Raw genomic sequence first — 24,124 nt, forward strand, 5'->3', positions numbered from 1 at the left:
ACAATTATTTCACTTACGTCGGTTTGCTTAGTTGATCGTACGCCGTTGCGTCGATAGGAAAATATTCTAATTAATTCTTTTTCTATTAATGCAATAAAATTTGCAAGATTTGGATGGTCCGTGTCCGTACCCTGGACCGATGATGCTGAGCGCGTCTGTCTAAGCCGGCTGGCTCTCGATAACAGCGGTATTGCTGTCTGTTTGCTCGTGCCTCGAACCAATGGTGCTGACTCGAGATGCTGAGCGCGTCTGAAGCCGGTTGGCTCTCGATAGCAGCGGTGTAGCGTGCTGCTGGCTGACGACTGTGTTAGGGTAGCCGTCCGCTACGTTACCCGACCGATGATCGTAGTCCTTCCTCAGCTCCCTTTAGCTGGATGCTTGTCTGACTGCTTACTGCTGATCGTCCGGTGGTGCGGGTAGAAATGACACCGATAATGCGCAGCTGGCCTCTTTTTATAGGTACCACAGTGACCACAAAATTTCTTTCTATTGTCTATCATGTGCTCGAGAATGTTTGACGGTGATGGATTTGCAAGATCGAGTAAGCAAAAAGAATGTGACCTGAACAAACCATTACATTCCCCTCTTTCCCCACAAAAACAATCAATTTGCTTAAGCAAATTAAAGCAAAGAAATCATGGTTTTCATGTTATTCTCAATTTTATCGCGGAAATGCTCCCACTGAAGGAGACTTTTACAAATGTCCTGTGTGTGCTTCGATTTTAATTATCGAAGACTTTCAACATCCCAAACAATGCTCCCATTCCACTTTGGAGACTTTAATCATTATTTTTCATTACTGCTTTTCTTCATTTGAAAAGACTTTTAACCGAAAATCATATTTGCTTTTCTGCACTGAAAAGACTTCCAATATGTGCCTAACTCTAAATGATATTGATTTTTCTGAGCTTCATTGCCTATGAAGACTTTGATTTTCCTATTAACCCGTAATCCTAAATTCTAATAAATTTAAATTCTATATTGGCCTTATATCCTGAACCGAATAATTTCCCATAGGTTTTCCGTTCATATCCTCTAAATCGTACGTATTACTTCCAGTTTTTCGTACTACACGACATTGAACATACAATGGAGCTAGTTTAGCGCAGAAATTTTCCGAAGCTTTAGATAAGCAAAAATTCTTCTTCCATACTAAATCTCCGGTTTTGAAAGAGGACAAATTTTTACTACGGGTGTTATAATAATGAACTTGGCGGTTATGTGCCGATTTTTGCTCTCGCTCGACGATCTCTTTGATTTTCCCTAAAGTTTGCAACCTATCATTCAGTTCGTCTGTATCATTTTGAGCCGGATTATTCGTGATATTTCTATACATTTTCCCGTACCGTATATGATTTCGACCGAAGGTTACAAAGTACGGTGATAGCTTTGTAGACTCGTGTACACTGGTATTTATGGCATATCCTATTTTTGCGATTTCTCGGTCCCAGTCTTTATGGGACGCATTTTCACCTAAGTACGCGCGAATAGAGGACACGATCACTTTATTTACGCGTTCCGCGGGGTTATTTTGAGGATGGTACACTGCGTTTTTATAATGATTGATGCCGTAGGTTTCTAGCAATTTTTGGAATTGTTTGCTAATGAACTGACTACCGTTGTCCGAAATTATTGTTTCTGGAACACCAAACTTTAAGAATATTTCTTCTTCAATAAATTTACACATTCGCGTGGTATCAGCATTCCGCATTGGATGAAGAAATACAAACTTGGAATACCAGTCTGATACCACAAATAATACAGTATTTCCAAATTTTGATCGTGGAAGTACTCCAATAAAGTCCATTGAAATAGTCTGAAATGGGTAATTGGCTATTTTCCCCATTCCCATTGGTGCACGCGAGTTAACATTCACGGGTTTACTGGCTTTGCACACCGTACACGATCGAACATAGTGTTTAATTTCTTCACGCATATCTTTCCAAAAATAATTCTCGCGGATTCGGTTTATCGTTTTCGACATTCCTAAATGAGCAACATCGTCATGATTTTGCTTCAATATTTCAGTTTTTAAGTTCGGAGGGACAACCAGTTTCCAATTATACAACAGGCCGAAATTGCATTTTTGGTAACGGTATAGTTTACCGTCTCGGATTTGATAATCACGAGTTTGTGTAGGATCCTCTTGGACTAATTTATATAATTCATGGTACCACGTTTCGTATTTATCATCGGCAGATACCGACATAATGCTATTTATTGCCCGCGATAACGCGTCAGGAACAACATTATGTTTTCCCTTCCTATGAACCACAACATAATCAAAACTTTGAAGCTTGAGGGCCCATCTACCTAATCTACCGATTGGGTCCTTTATACTCATTAACCATTTTAAAGATTCGTGATCGGTTATGACAGTGAATTTGACTCCGTCTATATACAACCGAAACTTTTCAATCGCGATTAACACGGCTAGACATTCGCGTTCAGTGCTACTAAATTTCCTCTGCGCGGCTGTTAATTTTTGGCTCATGTAAGCAATAACCTTCTCACCTTCTGGGTGTTTTTGCCAAAGAACGGCACCGATACCGACATCAGACGCGTCGCATTGAACGTAGAACGGGAGATCGTAACTTGGGCACGCGAGCAAAGGGGCGGAGCAAAGCGCGCTCTTTAGCTCCATGAAAGCATCATTCGCCGATTTCGTCCAACAAAATTTTTTCTTCGGTTGCTTGAGAAGTTCTGTTACCGGTGCAATAATGGTAGAGAAATTTTGAATAAACCGACGATACCAATTAACCAATCCAATCAGTCGACGTACATCTTTAACGGTCGATGGGGGAGGAAAATCAACGATAGCCTTGATCTTATCGGGGTCCGTACGTATGCCCTCGCGATCTATTACGAAACCTAAATATTTCACCGACGGCGCACAAAACTGGGACTTTTTTATGTTTATAGATAACTGCGCAGCGCGCAATCTCTTCGCGATTTCCCGAAGTATTTTTATATGCTCCTCGAATGTTTCCGTAGTGACAATAATGTCGTCCAAATAAACGAACGCGTATGGTTGCAAATCGACGCCTAATACCTTATCCATTAATCTGCACTGAGTTTGCGGAGCATTGTGTAGCCCGAATGGCATAACAACAAACTCGAAAAGTCCGCGACCTGGAACTGTAAACGCTGTTTTTTCTCGCGAGCTAGCTTCTAATGGGATTTGCCAAAATGCGTCTTTAAGGTCTATTTTCGAAACGTATCTTGTTCCTTTGAACCTACCGAGGATCCCTGAAATATGCGGAAGCGGGTACGCATCCTTTTTGGTCACTAAGTTCAATTTTCGCGAATCTAAGCATAGTCGAACACTACCATCAGGTTTTTTAACGGTAACCACGGGATTAGACCAGGGACTGGACGAAGGCTGTATTACTCCTAGCTTTAATATCCGCTCTAATTCGTTATCAATTTTCATCTGAATGTAAGGAGAAGTTGGATGATATTTTTGTTTAATTGGTTCATTACAACCAGTATCGATATGATGCTCAGTTACATTTGTTCGAGTAAGGCTTCCTTCGATATAAGGAAGAAATTCACCTATAACTTCATCTAATAATTTTTGTTGTTGATGTGTACAAGTGGTTAACTTGGACTCAGATTCCTTCTTTTCCTCTATTTTCACGGCATTAATCTCGCTCACCGATGTCGGCGTAATTCCAAACGAATTCCAGAAATCAATTCCAAGCACTAGGGGATTTGAAACGGCATTAGAGAGAACCGTAAGCACTATTTCAGTTTTTCCCTTGAAGGTATACGGAATATAAGCACAGTGCGATATCTCATGAACGGAACCGTCGGCTGTGGAAATTGAAGAATTTATATTGAATAAGGTTAGTTCTAGTTGTTTCGCTATCTCATAGCAGCCTTTTCCAAGAATGGATATAGAAGCTCCTGAATCAAGTAATCCTACATAGGGTTTACCAAAAATTTCCACTCTTGCGAAAGGGCGATTATCATTTGGCTGGTACAATATTTCATATGATTGAAGATTGGAGAGGTTTAAGAAGTTTTCCGAAGCCAGAACTCTCCTTACGACCTTGGCTCCGCTTGCTCGTTTTCCGAACAATTGGGACACGATCTCATAATTTTTCCGTCCATGCCGCAACGATAACAAAATATTCTCTTTGGATTCGGACAGTCTCTCCACTGATGTCCACTTGTCTTGCAATTATAACACGATCCTCGAAAAACTCTAATTGTGGCACATTCAGGTAACTTTTGTTGCATAAAAGAAGTACCTGGAGATGACAAAGAAGCCTGATTCGCATTTTGGTACACTGAAGAATGTGCACGATAATCGGGACGTTGCATTTCGAAGTTGTTTGAACGAGGCACCCAGTAACCTGAGCTGCCAGCAGGCTGATTGTAATAGTTTTCCGAAGGAGTTGGGAAGAGAGAGGTTGAAGTACAAAAGCAACATCGTGGTTGGAAGATTTTATCTTCACAGACCGCATGATTGCTATATTGCTGGGATTCAGTGTTCTGAGCACCGTCGGAAGAGTACACGTACTGATTCATTCTCGCGTATGGTTCAAGGGTTTCCCCCTTTCGCTGTACGGAATATTTGCCCGAAAATTCTGGTATTTCCTCTTTCTCGGATTGACGTGGTTCGAAACTCACTTCATTAACTCTGGGTCTGTACGACGTCACACGACCCTGTAAAGCCGGCTCGGCTAGCGGATATTGATTCATTTTTCTTCTCTTAAGTATTTCCCTACTACGTTCTAAACCTTCACAAAACCTTGCTAGTTCTGTCGTCGTGCGGATTACGCCTTCGTGAATTCTATTCAAATAAAATTCATCCAAATTCCGGATAATATATTCAAGTTTTTCTGGTTCCGATTTCCTTTTACTAAGTTTTTTAAACAATAGCTCCATACATGCAAGATAAATTCCAAAACTTTCTCCCGGCAACTGCAATCGATTTTGCAACTGCCTTTCAATCAGGTAATCATTATCAGGTTTCGTAAATTGTCTAATAAAACATTCTCTAAAACTAACCCACGTTACGCATCGATCTCTAAACGCTTTGTACCATATCAAAGGATTACCGTCTAACAATTCACCGAAATTTGTATACAATTCCGCATGTGACACACCGTAAAAGTTTGCTTTTTGATCCACGGACTCGATAAAATCACTAACGCTCAAACTACCGTTTTCGTTGTCGTACTTAATTCCCCATTTCGTTAAAGGAACGTATCGCGATTGCCTAAAACCTTGTGGGGTCGACCTTCCCACACCCGTATCATCAAAACCAATATCATTTATCAAACTGTCCACTGTTCTACTATTTTGCTCCATTTTCACAAATAATGATACCAGTCACTAAGCACAATAAATTCAATGTTCAGGCGAGAAAATCAATCAAATAATCAAAATGGGCCCCACGTTGGGCGCCACTTGTAACGTTCTCCTGGTGGAAACTCAACATTTGACAACAATTCTTCAGTGAACTCCGAAACCAAACACTCTTTGCTAAAATCTGGCTTAAGCGCCAAATCCGGAAGGGATTTGCCAAATTTCCACCGTTAATTTTGCCCAGCTACTCGTCGGCCGTCGCAGGTTCGGCCCAATCAGTTAATCAAGGTTGGTTCAGGTACACAAAGAAAAACCGCTTTTTAATTTCAGTACACGTTTCTATTCACCGTCAAAATTTTCTCGCCCACGCACTACATTCTCTTTCATTGGCCAATCATCTAATCCTTTAACTTTAATTTACTATCAACTGTCCATTCTGTGGTCTTTTCTTCACTCGCGAGTCTCGATTTTTCTAGCGTGCGCCCTCGGCTAGCATCCCGCCTACCTTCTCGGCCGCTGTCGCTCGTTGCTGCCGAAATTATCAGCCCGGAAAAACCGACCGTTGAAAACGCTGTGTTAAAATCACAAAATCACTGCTATGCACTAATTTGGCCATACAATTATTTCACTTACGTCGGTTTGCTTAGTTGATCGTACGCCGTTGCGTCGATAGGAAAATATTCTAATTAATTCTTTTTCTATTAATGCAATAAAATTTGCAAGATTTGGATGGTCCGTGTCCGTACCCTGGACCGATGATGCTGAGCGCGTCTGTCTAAGCCGGCTGGCTCTCGATAACAGCGGTATTGCTGTCTGTTTGCTCGTGCCTCGAACCAATGGTGCTGACTCGAGATGCTGAGCGCGTCTGAAGCCGGTTGGCTCTCGATAGCAGCGGTGTAGCGTGCTGCTGGCTGACGACTGTGTTAGGGTAGCCGTCCGCTACGTTACCCGACCGATGATCGTAGTCCTTCCTCAGCTCCCTTTAGCTGGATGCTTGTCTGACTGCTTACTGCTGATCGTCCGGTGGTGCGGGTAGAAATGACACCGATAATGCGCAGCTGGCCTCTTTTTATAGGTACCACAGTGACCACAAAATTTCTTTCTATTGTCTATCATGTGCTCGAGAATGTTTGACGGTGATGGATTTGCAAGATCGAGTAAGCAAAAAGAATGTGACCTGAACAAACCATTACAAACTAAGGGTACTTCTGCCATCGCTGCTGCAAGGTTGCAACGGTGGGCCCGTATGCTGGCCGGTTACCATTACACAATCGAGCATCGCCCCGATAAATTTATGACCCATGCTGATGCATTGTCTCGTCTTCCGTTACCAACTCTAACAGAGGTAGAACATGTTGGTCTTGGAATTAATAATCTCTCACCGAGCAGTCCTGCAGTCATTGATCTTGATATCGTTCGCACTCACCAAAAAGCAGATAAAATTTTATCGCAGGTGTTTGAATATGTGTCTCGTGGATGGCCAAAGAACATCGATCAATCGTTGAAACCATATTTTTTAATCAACTGTCATCTAGGGATTGACGATAATGTCTTATATTTCGACGATAGGGTTGTTGTCCCCGATAGTCTTAAACTGGCTATAATTGAACAACTTCATTCGAATCACGATGGAATCGTTAGAATGAAAATTTTAGGTCGTATGTATATCTGGTGGAAAATTTTTGATAAGGATGTAGCTGAATTTGTACGAAAATGCAAAGTTTGCCAACAACGTCAAGCTGTACCTAAAGAAGTTGTTGAAACCAAATGGCCAATTTCTCAACGTCCTTTTCAAAGGATTCACATGGATTTGTTTTATTTTGAAAATAACACTCTGTTGATAGTTGTAGATAGTTTTTCTAAATTTATTGATGTACGCTTAATGAAAGGTTCGAATAGTATACAAATGATAGAGCAGGTAGAATCGATTTTTGCATTTTTTGGAATTGCAGAAGAAGTTGTCACAGATAATGGTCCCCCCTTCAACTCAGAACTCTTTATTAGATTTTTGGAAGCGAATGATGTCAAGCTTTCGAAATCTCCCCCTTACCACCCCCAATCCAACGGGTTGGCCGAGAGAGGTGTAAGAACGGTTAAGGATGTTCTGAAGAAATAGCTACTAGATGAAAAGCAACAGTCTCTATCGGTAACTAGGAAGATTAATCGTTTTCTCATCAATTATCGTAACACTCCATCGAGTGTGACAAACCGTACGCCTGCTTCAATGATATTCGCTTATACGCCCCGCACCCTAACGAATACAATCAATCCGCGAAAGGTCGAATTAGAGTCCGTGCCGTCGAAGCCGATACTTCATCCAATTGAACAGACGCCCCCTGAAATCAAAAAATCATTTTGTGTAGGTGATAGAGTCCTATACCGAAATCATTTTAAAGAATTGGTACGTTGGATTCCCGCGATCGTGCTACAAAAACTTAGTCCTCTAACGTATTTAATTAGTATCGAAGGAAACGTTCGAATGGTACACATGAATCAAATCCGTTACTCCGACTTGGCAGACGAATTTCATTCCTCCATGCCGGTACACCAACCAGTATCGAACCAACTTGATCAAAATATTGATGACAGTCTTCAAACCACAAACAGCATAGCTGATCAAAACATCGATGATAGTCCTCAAATTGCTGTACCATCTCCCGTGGAGTCGAATAAGGATTCGCCGCTCCCAGCAAAGGGTAGCTCGTCGAAGAAAGTTGATAAAAAGGCAAAAAATACCAAACGTCGTCGTAGCGAGTCAAAATCACCAAAAGTGCGCCGTTCTAATCGGTTGAAAGGACAGCCTAGATTGAAATATCCAAAATAATGTATATATCGATGTAATTTATATTTATATGACTTATCTTGTAAGAGTATGCAGATTGTAGTACATGCACAGTGATTGAACATGAGCCGAGACATCACGCGAATGAAATCCCGACCCACATCCATCCCCCTGAACCAAGATTTCGTTGATACCTTAAGGATTATCGAATGAAGCCACCTTCCCAGTTCACCATTGCTCCATGCAGTTTGCCAAATTTCGATTGTTCTCTGATGAGTGATACTGAAAAATTCGCTGAAGCTAATTGGTCTTTCATATATGTCACCTTGTAAAGCGCCCGCCTTAGCTAAAGAGTCCACTTCTTCATTACCTGGAATGGAGCAATGCGAGGGAAACTACGGTAATCTTGTACGATCTTACAGACAAAGGTAATCTTGTACGATCTTACAGACAAAGCACGCAGGCGCTCCCAGATTTTCTCCAGAAAATATGGAATGTGCTTACTAGATTTCATTGAACGGAGAGCCTCGATTGAGCCGAGGTTATCCGAGACAATAAAGTAATGATCGGTGGGCAAAGTATCAATGATCCCAAGGGTATACCGGAGTGATCCGGAGTCTTCGAAGGACCGGAAGAATGCTGGGTGTCAAAACAGTCGGAATATATTTGGGCGTCCAAAGAACCAAAATCATTCAGGGTCTAATGAGCAAACTCACTCTGGGCCTTCAAAGGACCAAAAATGCGCTGGGTTCTCAGAAGACCAGATGCATACAAGACAATCCACACTAAAATAATAAAGAAAAGAAAAAAAAATAATAAAAAAAAATGAAAAAAACTAACAAAAGATGGCTGGTAACATCAAGTTCATGCAAATAAATTTAAATCATGCCAAAGGAGCAACCGAAATCCATTGCCGAAGATTCTTGAAAGAAACCATGGGCGCTTAATCACCGAGTTCTTGGAATAGATACACAAACAGGTAAGCTGATTTATGATGAAAATTGTCCTAACCCTCGAACAGCTATTCTAATAAAAGGGGGGATCAATTTCGTACCCATATCACAATTTATTACGAAAGATGTAGTTGCGATTCGATTGAAGATTCCCACAACACGGGGGAAAACCGAAGCTTATATAGCTTCAGCCTATTTCCCCGGCGATATGGATACGGTACCTCCACCCGAATTAACTGCTTTTATTAGTTTCTGCAAAATGAATAATAAACATTTCATTGTTGGGTGCGATGCGAACGCCCATCATACCATGTGGGGAAGCACCGACATTAACAGAAGAGGCGAAGACCTTTATGAATACATATCTTCGAACAATATCGATTTATGTAATAAAGGAGATCAGCCTACATTTGTTACAAAAACTAGACAAGAAGTATTGGATCTAACAATTTGTAGTCCTATACTTTCGACAAATATTAAAAACTGGCATGTCTCAGATGAAGAATCTTTATCTGACCATAAACACATAGTGTTTGAGTACAATGCTGGCGAATTAATCAAAGTTGTCTACAAAAATCCTAGAAACACAAACTGGGAGAGGTATAAGTCAAAAACGCAATCTGATAGCACTTTATCGAATAGTACAATTGAATCAACAAAACAATTGGACAGAGTTGCAAAAGATATCACCGAAAGAATTATACAGGCGTATGATGCTAGCTGTCTAGTTAAGAAAGAAATCTCAAACAGAGATGTTCCTTGGTGAAACAGAACTTCAAATATTTTAAGAAAAAAATCTCGGAAGCTTTTTAATAGAGCAAAAACTTCGGGCCAATGGGAAGATTATAAAAAGGCCCTGACAACGTATAATAAAGAGCTAAGAAAATCACGAAGAATAACCTGGAGGACCTATTGTGAGAACATTGAAAAAACCCCAGAAATAGCAAAGCTACAAAAAGTACTTTCTAAAGACCATTCAAATGGCCTAGGAAATCTAAAGAAACCAGATGGTAATTTTGCTATAAATACAAAAGAAACTCTGGAAATAATGATGGAAACACACTTTCCAGGGTCAAACTTAGTACCGAGGGACGAGGGAATAGATATAGGGGTTGAAGGGAGCAGGAGGCCAGCTAGGGCTACGAGCAACAACTCATCCCTACCTAACACCATATTCACACAATCTAAAGTTGAATGGGCCGTGAATTCCTTTGAACTGTTCAAATCTCCTGGAATGGATAGTATTTTTCCTGCACTTCTACAAAAGGGTGGAGACGCATTGCTTGATTCCTTAACAACAATTTTCGAAGCAAGTTTAAAACTTGGTCACATACCAAAAATATGGAACCAAACCCAAAATCTTCTAGACCAATAAGCCTAACATCTACAGTGCTTAAAGTCATGGAAAAGATAATTGACGAGCACATAAAATCAAAATATTTACAACTAAATCCCCTTAGTACATCTCAATTCGCATACCAATCAAATAAATCTACTGTCACAGCTCTACATAAACTAGTAACCAAAATAGAGAGCACTCTCGAGAAAAAATAAATTGCTCTAGTAGCATTTCATGACATAGGGGGTGCTTTCGATAACGCATCTTACAAATCGATAAAAAAATCAATGGAGAAAAGAAACTTTGTTCCTTGCATTAAAGTCTGGATCATGGAAATGCTGAATAACAGAAAAGTATCTGCAGAATTGGGGGAATCGTCCATAACAATAACGACCACCAAGGGATGTCCTCAAGGAGGTGTATTGTCGCCCTTGCTATGGTCGCTTATTGTAGACGATCTACTCAATAAACTTGCGGAAAAAGGCTTTGAAGTTGTTGGGTTTGCTGACGACGTGGTCATAATAGTTCGTGGGAAGTTCGACGACATCATAACAGACCGAATGCTATCTGCATTGAACTGCACTTTCCAGTGGTGCCAAGGAGAAGGGTTAAACATAAACCCCTCTAAAGCAGTTTTGGTTCCGTTTACTCGCAGAAGAAAAGTGACGCTCAAAAGTCTGACAATTAATGGATCTATCCTAAAATATTCGTCAAGTGCAAAATATTTAGGAGTCATTCTAGATGCGAAACTTAACTGGAACTTACACTTAGAGCAGGTAATAAGCAAAGCCACAAATGCTCTCTGGATAAGTAAGAAAACTTTTGGAAAAAAGTGGGGGCTTCAACCTAAAATAATTCATTGGATCTACACGGTTATAGTAAGACCCAAGATAGTGTATACTGCACTAGTATGGTGGCCGAAAACAAAGCAATGTACGGCCCGGAAAAAAATAGACAAATTACAACGCTTGGCCTGCATGGCCATAACAGGAGCAATGTATAGTACACCAACAAGGGCCATAGAGGCAGCTCTTAATAAGCTTCCACTGCATCAATACGTGCAAATGGAAGCCAAAAAGAGTGCACTAAGGCTACGAAGAAACAATAATTTTCTTGAAGGCAATCTTTTTGGGCATCTGAGTATACTGAAAGATTTCTTCATGAATCCATTAGTACCAATGAATGAAGACTGGATGGAAAAAGGCCTAGTCCTAGACATACCGTACCAAGTGGTCGAAACGGGCTGTCGAACTTGAGAGATAGGAGGCCCAAATATTCTACCAGGATCAATTAATTTCTACACAGATGGATCAAAACGATGAACGATAGCACCGGAGCTGGAGTGATTGGTCCTGGGCTTGATGTCTCGATACCAATGGGAAGATGGACAACTGTTTTCCTTGCAGAAATATATGCCATCTTAGAGTGTGCATCTATATGTTTAAAAAGGAACTATAGACGCGCACGAATTTGCTTATTTTCTGACAATCAGGCAGCTCTGAATGCACTAAAATCCTACGAATGCCAATCTAAACTGGTGTGGAAATGTATGACACTACTGAAGCAACTGGCTGATAAAAACCAGGTTTACCTGTACTGGGTACCAGGCCACTGTGGAATCGAAGGAAATCATAAAGCCGATATACTAGCTAGACAAGGCTTAAACTTACCATTCATTGGACCAGAGCCTTTCTGCGGGGTGTCCAAATGTGTACTACAAATGGAAATCAAAAAATGGGAGGAAGATGCAATACAGTCAAACTGGATTGCAACAAATACTTCAAGGCAATCAAAACTGTTTATAACTCAAGCGAGTTATGGAAAAAATACTAAACTTAAATAAAAAATCACTAAGCATTGTTATTGGGCTACTTACGAGGCCCGGCCAGATATCATTTGAAAAAGGTAAATCGAAATCAAACAGAAGTCTGTCGGTTTTGTGACTGTGATAAAGAGACCTCTCAACATTTGCTCTGCGCCTGTCCAGCACTATTAGTGCGTAGAAAACCATATTTCAACAAGGCACTACTAAGTCCTTGTGAAATCTGGTTAGAAAATCCCAACGTGGTAGTTAAATTCATTCTAAGAATTATACCAGACTGGGGTACTTCGCACCATCAGACAACGACAGTTACCCTCAATGGTAACTCGTCGACCTGAACCGATGCGATATTAAGCAGGGGTATACCACAATAGATCAACTCAATGGTCGCGGTGGTTCCAAATCCCAACAAAAAAGGGTATACTGAATAGCAGCAAGTTCTGCGACGTAAACTGAAGCAAGATCAGTTTGAATGCGGCGGTGAGGTTTTGATTGAATATACCGAAGCCAGTGGAGCCTTCGAGGCTTGACCCGTCGGTGTAAAACATCTCATTACAGTCGACTTCTCGAAATTTACTATTAAAGATGCTTGGGATCACTTGCGGACGTATGTGATCCGGGATTCCACGAATCTCATATTTCATAGATGTGTCGAACAATACAGTTGAATCAGAAGCATGAAGGAGATTGACACGGTTGGAATAATATGAAGAAGGATTGATATTTTGTGCCATGTAAGCGAAGTACAAGGACAGAAATCGGGTTTACGAATTGAGCTTGAGTTTAGAGTCGGTGAAAGACCATGCTGGTGCAGCTTTTCAGAAAGAATTTTGATAGAAACTGAATCAAAAGCCCCCTTTATATTTAGGAAAACTGATGCCATCTGCTCTTTGCTAGCATAAGCCATTTGAATTTCTGTTGAGAGCAATACAAGACAATCATTTGTCCCTTTGCCTTGGCGGAAACCAAATTATGTATCTGACAGTAAGCCATTTGCTTCAACCCAATTGTCGAGGCGAAACAAGATCATTTTCTCGAACAACTTTCGGAACAGGACAGCATCGCAATCGGTGGATACGAGTTGTGGTCGGAGGCTGGTTTTACTGGTTTTTGAATGGCGATGACCTTCACTTGCCTCCAGTCATGAGGGACAATATTACCCTCAAGAAACTTATTAAATAAATTCAACAAGCGTCCCTTGGCAGAGTCTGGCAGATTCTTTAACAAGTTGAATTTGATTCTGTCTGACCCTTGGGCTTTATTGTTACATGACAAGAGAGCAAGTGAGAACTCCACCATCGAAAACGGTGTTTCGTTCGCGTTATCGCTCTCGTTAGTACTGTTTCGGTTTCGTAAGCGCTGGGCCGTACTCCAAAGAGTGCTCATCGATGTTTCTCTCGTTAGTCCGTCGACGAACCGGCGCCAGTAGCTACGTTTTTTGGATTTTCTCAAACTCTTCATGCGCGTTTCCGCCATTACGTACTGTCGGTAGCTAGCTGGCAGCCCGTCATCCCGGAAGGTCCTATACACAGCGGCCTTCTCCGCGTACACGTCTGAGCACTCTTTGTCCCACCATGGATTGGGAGGACGCCCACGTGAGCTCGCGTCTGGTACGCTTTTAGTCTGAGCTTGAATCGCGGTATCGAGAATCAAGCCAGCCAGGAACCCGCACTTTCCTCCGGAGGAGGCTATGATGATGATAGTCCCACCTCATACCCCCACAAAGGTGTGAGCTGAACGATTTATCTAAAAGATAATTAATATTTTGATCCCTAACAAAACCAGTTAACAAAAAACGGACAGGTTCAATTTGCAGACATAGCCTTTCCTTCAAAAGAACGTAACCAGATACATTTCGAATATTCCGCCAACAACCAGGGTCTATCAAGAAAATTTCCATTCCGGGAAGATACTTGATAGAATCGGGAATTGAACCCAATAGCTTCCATTTCCGATAATTCTCTGTAAGACTCCTTCCGCCTGACCAAGACATCGGTACTACCACCTGCTAAGGTGAGAAGTGACGAGCCTAGTGGCAGTGCAGAGTCCGGTCAAGTTATATCATCCACATCAGACCCCTTTCTTGAAAGTTTCCTGCCATTAACCCAAGGCAATCAAGGGATATTCCTATCCGAGAACATCCTTGATTGATCAGGAATTGAACCCGATATCTAGTTATTTATTAGAAGGAGTCATCAAGCTCCATACTCAACGAGCTAACTCCGTTATAACCACTATTGCAGCAATAACCGAGATTAAGTCTATTGTCGAGCGAAGTCAACACAGCCCCATCATCAAATCAGGCCCCGATCACAACAAAAGCCCAAAAGCTTCGATTCAACCCGATAAGCTCTTAGTGCTGATCACCATGTTCGATTTCAAGTTAGTCTCTATCTGCTTAGCGTGTGCGTGGTTCAGACTTTTGTAGACATCTCATTATTTTTTTAATAACTTTAATACATTTTTGGATTGTGCTTAAATAGATGTGAATATTTTTGCTTCGGTCTTAAGAAGCAGATCAATAAAAAATCTGCCTTGAAAAAAGTGAAATACTCGCGTTAGAACGGAGCGAAAAGTCAAGTACAACCACGTCAACATCTCAGCAGGCACAAAAATTCTGGGCCCCACTGACAGTTCAAATTGTTCTGCTCGTTTTGCTCGAAGCTCGATCTTCACTTGTCAGCCATGGTACGGCATGACTCAATCTTTAGTTTTTTGTTAAAAAACGAAAATATAGGCCCGCTAACTGATGAAAAGTGTTGTTTTGGACATGTAGATGAATAACAAAAACTATATACCATGATGCATCAATAAATTAAACGAACTCGACTTTCACAAAGTTGTGTCGAATGGAATCGATTCTCTGCATTGTGGATCGACCTTAACGTGACGTTTTAGATGTTGGCTTTGAAATCATGGCGGCGTAGCAGATACCTGAGTACAACGCACCCTTATTCATCCTACCATTTGAAATAATGCGCTGAATAGAGATAGCAGACACTGCTCTAATTAATGTGTTCAAATGGGTGGGATGAATAGGAGTGCTAAGATGAATTAGGGCGCAGTAACCCTATATCCTTAGCTGCAATGAACAGAACAGTATCGTCAACAAACAAATTTGAGTCACAAAATCGTAATACTCGCCTCATGTCATTTATATACATAATAAATAAAATAGGACCTAAGACACTACCTTGCGGCACTCCAAGAGCGAGAGGACTAGATACAAAATCGTTGAAACTAGTTTTCTGAGTTCTATCACATAAATAGTTTTCAAATCACTTATGTGCTATCCCTCCGATACCAAATCGCTCTAAAGTTTTCAAAAGTAAAGGTCTCGAAATTGTCTCAAAAGCGCGTTTCAGATCCAAAAATACAGCAAAAATAGTCTCTTTAATCTCGATTTTCTCTTTCCATTTTTCTAACACTATAGATTCAAAGCTGTTTCGCAAGATGGTCCGGATTGCTTGCCTCCTGTGTTTATAAAGCATTGTGCCCGAGCACTTTCCGCACCAAAAAGTATTATTTTTCAGCGTTCAATCTCAGAAAATATTTTCCCAATGGCATGGGAAGATACTTGATAGAATCGGGAATTGAACCCAATAGCTTCCATTTCCGATAATTCTCTGTAAGACTCCTTCCGCCTGACCAAGACATCGGTACTACCACCTGCTAAGGTGAGAAGTGACGAGCATAGTGGCAGTGCAGAGTCCGGTCAAGCTATATCATCCACATCAGACAACTTTATTGAAAGTTTCCTGCCATTAACCCAAGGCAATCAAGGGATATTCCTATCCGAGAACATCCTTGATTGATCAGGAATTGAACCCGATGTCTAGTTATTTATTAGAAGGAGTCATCAAGCTGCATACTCAACGAGCTAACTCCGTTATTACCACTATTGCAGCAATAACCGAGATTAAGTCTATTGTCGAGCGAAGTCAACACAGCCCCATCATCAAATCAGGCCCCGATCACAACAAAAGCCCAAAAGCTTCGATTCAACCCGATAAGCTCTTAGTGCTGATCACCATGTTCGATTTCAAGTTAGTCTCTATCTGCTTAGCGTGTGCGTGGTTCAGACTTTTGTAGACATCTCATTATTTTTTTAACAACTTTAATAAATTTTTGGATTGTGCTTAAATAGGTGTGAACATTTTTGCTTCGGTCTTAAGAAGCAGATCAATAAAAAATCTGCCTTGAAAAAAGTGAAATACTCGCGTTAGAACGGAGCGAAAAGTCAAGTACAACCACGTATATGGCACCCCTATCCTATTTGTACACGCTCATTCATAACAACTCAAATTTGAGTGGCATGCCACTCTATTTTATAAAAAGTGCACGTAGTCAAAAAATGAGTTTGTCTTATTCACTCAGTTTTGAGTTTGGGATGCAAATGTCAAATTTGAGTACGTTTTACTCAAAAAGAAAATGAGAAAAATAATCATTCAGTATTTTTAATTTTATTATAAATAATGTCAACGGTACTTCAACTATCATTTATCTGTACCTCCAAGCGCTAGCAATGTCTGGAAATATAATCCGACGACGTTTTTGGACATCTCTTTAAGGGCCAATCGGCACTTCGTAGTAATGGCAGAAACTATAAAAACAAGATAGAAAGTTAGATTTGAATAGAACTAATACTCAGAGAAACCTACCTTTTAATTTTCTGAATGTTCCGCGTTGACTTTACAGCTAATAGGTCCGAGGCATAATCTTTTATCATGGTTTCAATCGACGTCAAATTCTACGCACTTTTTATTGAGAATAACTATTTTTTTCACCCGAAATTTTAAAAAATTAATGGTTACTCATCAGTTGAGTTAATTCTACTCAAATTAAAACTCATTTTTTGAAATATTGCCTATATTTTTGAAATTGAGTGCTCTGTACTCAAATTTTGAGTAATTTTGAATGAGCGTGTATTGAACTGACAAAAGTCAACATCTCAGCGGGCACAAAAATTCTGGGCCGCACTGATAGTTCAAATTGTTCTGCTCGTTTTGCTCGAAGCTCGATCTTCACTTGTCAGCCATGGTACGGCATGACTCAATCTTTAGTTTTACATTTCTTATAAAAGAAATGTATAGAATTCGCTCAAACTTTCAAGATTTATTCCGAGGCCCGGAGGGCCGTGCCTTATATACCGATCGACTCAGCTCGACGATTTGGGACAATGTCTGTGTGTGTGTGTGTCTGTGTGTGTGTATGTAACGGATAAATTCTCATTCGTGTTTCTCAGCAATGGCTGAACCGATCTTATCCAAACCAATTTTAAATGAAAGAACTAAAAAAACAGTATGAACGCTATTAATTTTTTTTTGATTCTGATGTTTAGTTTCCATGATATGAATGTTTGAATGTGTAAAAATGGCGTTTTTGGCAGTTTTTTTTAAATTATCTGCCGAAATTGACAACATAGATTAACAATTTATATGTTTTTAGACAGCTTTAACGAATACCTTTCGAACAAGCTATAGATTGTTGAAATCGGACTATTATCATAAGAGATATTTAACATTAAATGCGGACGAAAGATTTTTATCATTTCCCATTTTGTCAGAAATATGACCAAAAACATGTAATCTATTATTAACGCCAAAACGGCTTATTTTAGGTCAATAGTATCTTTGGAGAATTTGATGGAGGTAATATGCCCTTTCTTTTGGTATTGTGCTTTTGCTGATTAATCCCTCTATGAGTGAGATATTTTCACAAATTTTCTTGGAAGTGATTATATCGAAATGATGTCTTCAGCAAATTTGTAGCTCTTACTTTTGCGAATAACTTTACTAAAGACTTTAAATATCTATTTTGAATACTTTAAAAGTTATGGCTTGTTGTTTGTTGATTACTCTTTGTCGCCTATTTATTGTTCAATATAGTTCAATATTGTAATCTATTTATTGTTCAATATAGTAATAATCCATTGAAATAAGCTAAACATTATTTCGATAAAACGAATTTTGTATTTCATTTTACTATCTACAACTGCTAGAAATAATCACCGAACACTTCCAAGTTGTCTGGACGGAACTTGTTAACTTATCAGTACAAAAATGTTCATTTGTGCGAACCTTCTGACTGCAATTCGATCTGAAACATATCGGAAAATGAAAAGCGAAATAAATAATTCCGAGCAACGGCGTAGCCAAGAGAAGGTTTTGGGGTTTAACACAATACAACCATTGTATGTATGTGTAAATCGTACTGAACATGTAATATTCGTTTCCACCATTGTATTGAACATAACCAGCCATGGAATCGTAGTCTGGACAAATGAGAAAAGCACAATTGCACCACTAGGTGGATTAAAACAGGTTTTTATTTTGGGAATGCGTCGAGTTGAGACGAAAACGTAATATGATTAATAACGAGGATAACACTTTCCGAATGTAAAGAGAAATTTATGAAAAAGGTTCTGATCGATTTTGATGAGCATTTGATTTTTGTTGTATGACCAATTATATGTATAAGTCAAATGTTTAAAAACAGTAATTTAAGGTCAAGATAACATCATTTTGAAACCGCCAATTTCGGAGGTTTAGTATCTTCAATGAGTTTTACAAACGTTAAACAGCGCATCATTTGACAAAATAATTTTGACGGTATATTGTCCAAGAAGTATTTATGGTGAATTTTCTCAGGTTAATATTCATGACTACAATAAAGTCTCAACAAATTCGCTAAAGACACGAACTCTGTTACTATTTTCTGAAAAATTAATTCTGCATAATTTTAAAACTTCAAAAATTACGGTTTCGGAATTATGCCGTTTGGGCAGTAAGATCGATTTTCACCAAACCCCCACCAATTGTAAAATTGGTATTGTAAAAAAACGTAAGGGCGATACTTCAATGCTGATAGGTGGGACCGAAAAAGTAAACAATCGCCAAAGGGGCGATACTATCATTTTGTCAATTTCAATAGCAAACACAAATTTTAAAAGTAATAATTTCAAATACTTCATGAAGTTTTGGATTTCGATCACTGCATCATGCAATCTAAGATGTAAAAAACACAATAGTTCTTAAATGGGAAATAAAACCAAGACTGGAAATATTCACTGTTGATTTTATTTGAATGGTGTCACTACTAGTATCGCTTTTTTCAAGAAAAAGCGTTGATTTCTTAGTTCTCAGTCGCGTTGGAAATTTGAGTAAAGTATAAACTTCAAATCGATTCAAAAAAAATCGATTTTTTGGCTCAGTACAATATATAACCCCTTTAGGAAAATTCAGTTTTCGCACCACAATTTAGATATTTTTTTTATTTTTTCCTTCGTCTTTGGCTAATTCTGCCATACAGACTGTTACTTAAAATTATTTAACATGTACAGTAACAATATATAACAACACAGACAATCGAGCAACAAGCAAAGGTAACAATACAGTATTCCAAACAAAATTTAATTACAAATTCAGCGCTGTGGGGGCTCCCAAATGTCAAACTTTTCGTGAAATTGTCGGAAACAGAGTCCTAATGGCCATGTTGATGGAGATAGTGCTATTTTTCTTAGCCTTGCGTCAATTCCTACTTTGAATGAAATGAACGGCATTAATGACTCGTCCTTCCATTCAGGTACGAGCTTCTTCACAATTGCAGCATTAGTTCCGAGTGATTCTGCGACCAGAATAGCAATATCTTTCTCACTCACTGTGTTCTTGGCACGCGTAAAGAATAGCCAACAAAGATTTGTAGAATTACTTGACTCCAAAGAACCAGCAATCCTACACCCTTGTTTCAATCGAGTGGACGACATTTGCGGGATTGATTGAGCTAGAGGTGAACTTGTTTCCGCCAAAGAAAAACGAGATTCAGCCATTTCGGTAATTGATTCACTCAGTATTCACATCGACGGCAACAGTAGCCGCATGAGCAGGGGTAAATGAAGTAGCATCGGTGATCGCCTCGCGTTTATCTCGAAAAGCCTGCATCTTGCGAACGCCGTCCATGATCGTCGTACACATCCACCAGATATTCTGGTACCTGTTGCAGCAGGTGACCTCTGCAGTAGACAGCACAGCACATTCTGCATGATAATTATCCTAACAAAATCCATCACAAGAAATGGTTACCCCTCCAGGCATGATAGGCAAGGCACATTCGCAGCAAAACATCTTCAATCAGCACGACTTTCTCTTGTTCAATACAGCTGGTATGATGAAGAATAACGTTCTTTTGTTTTCGACTGTATAGAAGCGGTAGCACCAAAAGATAGAACAAACGGATAGTTCGTTTAATCGGGTGAAAAGTCGGCTTTTTATCTATAATATCACCAGCGATGTAAAATGTACGATCCGAAAACAGTGCACTATAACTGATAAAAGCGAATGGGAGCACAATACGATATGGAAATCGATCGCGCGACTATTTTCCACGAAAAAGCGAAAGCAGCTCAGCTGAAAAACAACCGGTCGGAGGGAATACACACAACTGACTTTTATTAACAGAGCATTAACAATAATTCGTTGATATGTCTATTTTATGGGCCATTTTTTCGCTTCCCCATTGATTTGGTTTGAGATTTCTAGCACTGATGTTGTCCTATGCTGATTTAAGCGATTCTCTAAGTCCTGCCACTATCCCATGTAGTATGTGTTATCAAAAACATCGCGAAGCATCAAGTTCTAAATGTTCTCAAACGATATAATATCCGAAGAGAGTGATAAGAGCTATAAGAAATGTCTCATCACACTGTTAGGTGGATTAAACGCGTTTTTTGTTAAAAAACGAAAATATAGGCCCGCTAACTGATGAAAAGTGTTGTTTTGGACATGTAGATGAATAACAAAAACTATAACATGATGCATCAATAAATTAAACGAACTCGACTTTCACAAAGTTGTGTCGAATGGAATCGATTCTCTGCATTGTGGATCGACCTTAACGTGACGTTTTAGATGTTGGCTTTGAAATCATGGCGGCGTAGCAGATTCCTGAGTACAACGCACCCTTATTCATCCTACCATTTGAAATAATGCGTTGAATAGAGATAGCAGACACTGCTCTAATTAATGTGTTCAAGTGGGTGGGATGAATAGGAGTGCTAAGATGAATTAGGGCGCAGTAACCCTATATCCTTAGCTGCAATAAACAGAACAGTGTCGTCAACAAACAAATTTAAGTCACAAAATCGTAATACTCGCCTCATGTCATTTATATACATAATAAATAAAATAGGACCTAAGACACTACCTTGCGGCACTCCAAGAGCGAGAGGACTAGATACAAAATCGTTGAAACTAGTTTTCTGAGTTCTATCACATAAATAGTTTTCAAATCACTTATGTGCTATCCCTCCGATACCAAATCGCTCTAAAGTTTTCAAAAGTAAAGGTCTCGAAATTGTCTCAAAGCGCTTTTGGAATTTTCTATTGGAATGTTTTCAGGCAGGAATTTGATATTCATGCTATTAGACAACTGTGAAATCAAGACCAATAGATCAGTTACATATCAGGACCCCATTCCGACAATTTATCAAAAGTCCTCATGATGTTTACAACAACAGGTTATCAATCTACGGATCAGATAATTGTTATTGTTACGATGCCAAAATGCAGCCAATTTAGCAGTTCATTTGCGAACGGAAGACAATCGAGGAATATGATGATCACAACAGAAAGCCGAATAATCGTTCAAGGGAGATAACGCAGTGAAGGTGTCAGATGACGAAGCAGTTTTTTCCCAAAATTATGTATCGCCAGATTTCTTAAACATTAAATTAAAATATACCCTATTTCGCTAAAAGTAAAGTTTAGGATAACAATGTCTAAGTTTATAAATATTCTAAATTAATATTATCCTAAAATAGTAAGTAGCAACAAGATTAATTTGATCCTATATATACTAAACATGCGTGAATTTATAACTTAGGCTAAACTAAACTAAGCTAAACTAAACAGATAAACGCTTAGAGTGAGCAGAAAGGATTTGTCACTAAAGATCCATTTGGAGAGGTAAATTACCATCGAACAGCCAAGAAATCATTACAATTTGTATGTATTACAGTAGGTACCAGTTGAGGTTAGGTTGAGCTCTACTAAGAGGGACGTATGAGATCGATTCTCATCTCATCTAAAGCCATATCACTATAATTTGTAAGTAGAACTTACTGTTGAACTTGTACATCTATACCAAAATAAATAAAATTTCAGCTACAGCTGATCATCACACTACAACAGTATTTACGATCTGCTACGAGAAACAGTGGGCCACACGTTACTTGAAGTAACATACTGTAGAAATTATACAGTCGACGGTAACGTACCACCGCCTGTATGAATCCCCAACCTAACCCGGCAGGTTTCGATGGACTGTCTACATCGGAGTAACCGATCGAAGCCACATCGCAGGCTGGACTTGTAATGAGTACCATAGCCAACATCCAGACGAGAAAATTATCGAACGTAATCAACTCGATACAATAGCACTGAAGGAGCTGGAAGAGCAACAAGCTATGCGCAGAAGACATTGGCAACGCGAAAAGGAACTGGAACGACAACGTCTTAAAGAAGAAGAGGAAAGGGTGTTTCTAAAGGAAAAATACGAAATGATACGAACCTGTGGACAACAACAGGATACCGCCGCGAGTGTGCACAGTCGAGCAACCCAACATCAACAATCAGTGGCTGACTGGGTAATAAAATCGGTTTCACTACCAGAACCGTTTCCATACAGTAACACCGAATCACTGCGAAGTTCGAAGATAACGCCTCCACATACACAACATCCCTATGTCCAGAAATCGGCAACAAACATGTTGCCAGTACAAGAAACGAAGCCACAAGTCTGCCCATCGACACAGCAACTTGCTGCGCGACATGTGATGCCTCGTGACCTGCCGATATTCTACGACGATGCAGAGGACTGGCCACTATTTATAAGTCAGTTTCACAACTCAACTGAATCATGCGGTTACAGCAATGCCGAAAATTTGATCCGCCTTCAGCGTTGTTTACGAGGTCGCGCATTAGAATCAGTTAAAAGCCGGCTACTATTGCCTACATCAGTGCCACGAGTAATGGAAACTCTGGAAATGCTTTTCGGTCGCCCTGCGCTATTAATTGAAACACTGATGGAAAAAGTCGAGCACTGTCCGACACCGAAGGCTGAACGACTGGAAACTATAATCGACTTTGGAATTACCGTGCAAGCCCTCTACGATCACCTTGAAGCAGCAAATCAACTAGCTCATATTCAGAGCCCAGCACTACTGCAAAAACTTGAAGACAAGCTACCAGGTTCCATGAGACTAGAATGGGCTCTAGTCAAATTTGATCTTGACACACCAACACTGAAGCATTTCAGCGATTATTTAATGCGATTAGTTAGGGCTGCAAGCCAAGTTGCTCGTGTGGGTGAGTCCAGCAAGCGTGATCGAGGAGATAAGACCAGATCAGACAAATTTTTGCTAAACGCACACTCAGAATCTTCTTATAGTCAATTGGCAAACGAAACCGATGTAGACGTAACAACTATTCATGACACCAAGGCTATTATTGTCACAGATGCAAGGTCATGTGCCGTATGCAAGCAAGGAGGGCACCGTGTCAAGGATTGCCATAGCTTTAAATCAATGGATTGCGATACGCGCTGGAAAACAGTTCATTCATTGAGACTGTGCCGTAGTTGTCTCAATGGACACGGTAGGAAACCCTGTTTCTCATTAACCCGTTGTGGCGTTGATGGATGTCAGTATCGCCATCATCCCCTGCTACATTCCGTTTCCAAACTGAACGAAACGTCAGTTACAGACCTCGCGACTACCGAGAGTCATACACACAGCCGAGGGTCACCGTTTCTATTTAGAATACTGCCTGTCACACTCTATGGTAAAACTGGCACTATCGACACATACGCTTTCTTAGACGATGGATCGGATACTACCCTTGCAGATGAATTGG

General features: G+C 39.9%; 2 protein-coding genes across 2 annotated transcripts in view; both read left to right on the forward strand.

Moving 5' to 3' along the window:
• LOC131693881 (coiled-coil domain-containing protein AGAP005037) overlaps window positions 1-24,124 on the forward strand; it is a 1,201,847-nt gene that overhangs the window by 1,026,391 nt on the left and 151,332 nt on the right. The window lies entirely within an intron of this gene.
• Window positions 5,571-8,892, forward strand: LOC131693883 (uncharacterized protein K02A2.6-like). Its single transcript, XM_058982142.1, has 2 exons — window positions 5,571-8,144; window positions 8,198-8,892. Exon 1 carries the CDS (start codon window positions 6,434-6,436, stop codon window positions 7,433-7,435), a length of 1,002 nt encoding a protein of 333 aa, XP_058838125.1. The 5' UTR covers window positions 5,571-6,433; the 3' UTR covers window positions 7,436-8,144; window positions 8,198-8,892.

Source organism: Topomyia yanbarensis, chromosome 3 (assembly GCF_030247195.1).
Source record: "Topomyia yanbarensis strain Yona2022 chromosome 3, ASM3024719v1, whole genome shotgun sequence".
NCBI classification, from domain to species: domain Eukaryota; kingdom Metazoa; phylum Arthropoda; class Insecta; order Diptera; family Culicidae; genus Topomyia; species Topomyia yanbarensis.

Coding starts and splice junctions, on each gene's coding strand:
- LOC131693883 (XM_058982142.1), top strand. CDS start 6,434: ATGTGCTCGAGAATGTTTGACGGTGATGGATTTGCAAGATCGAGTAAG.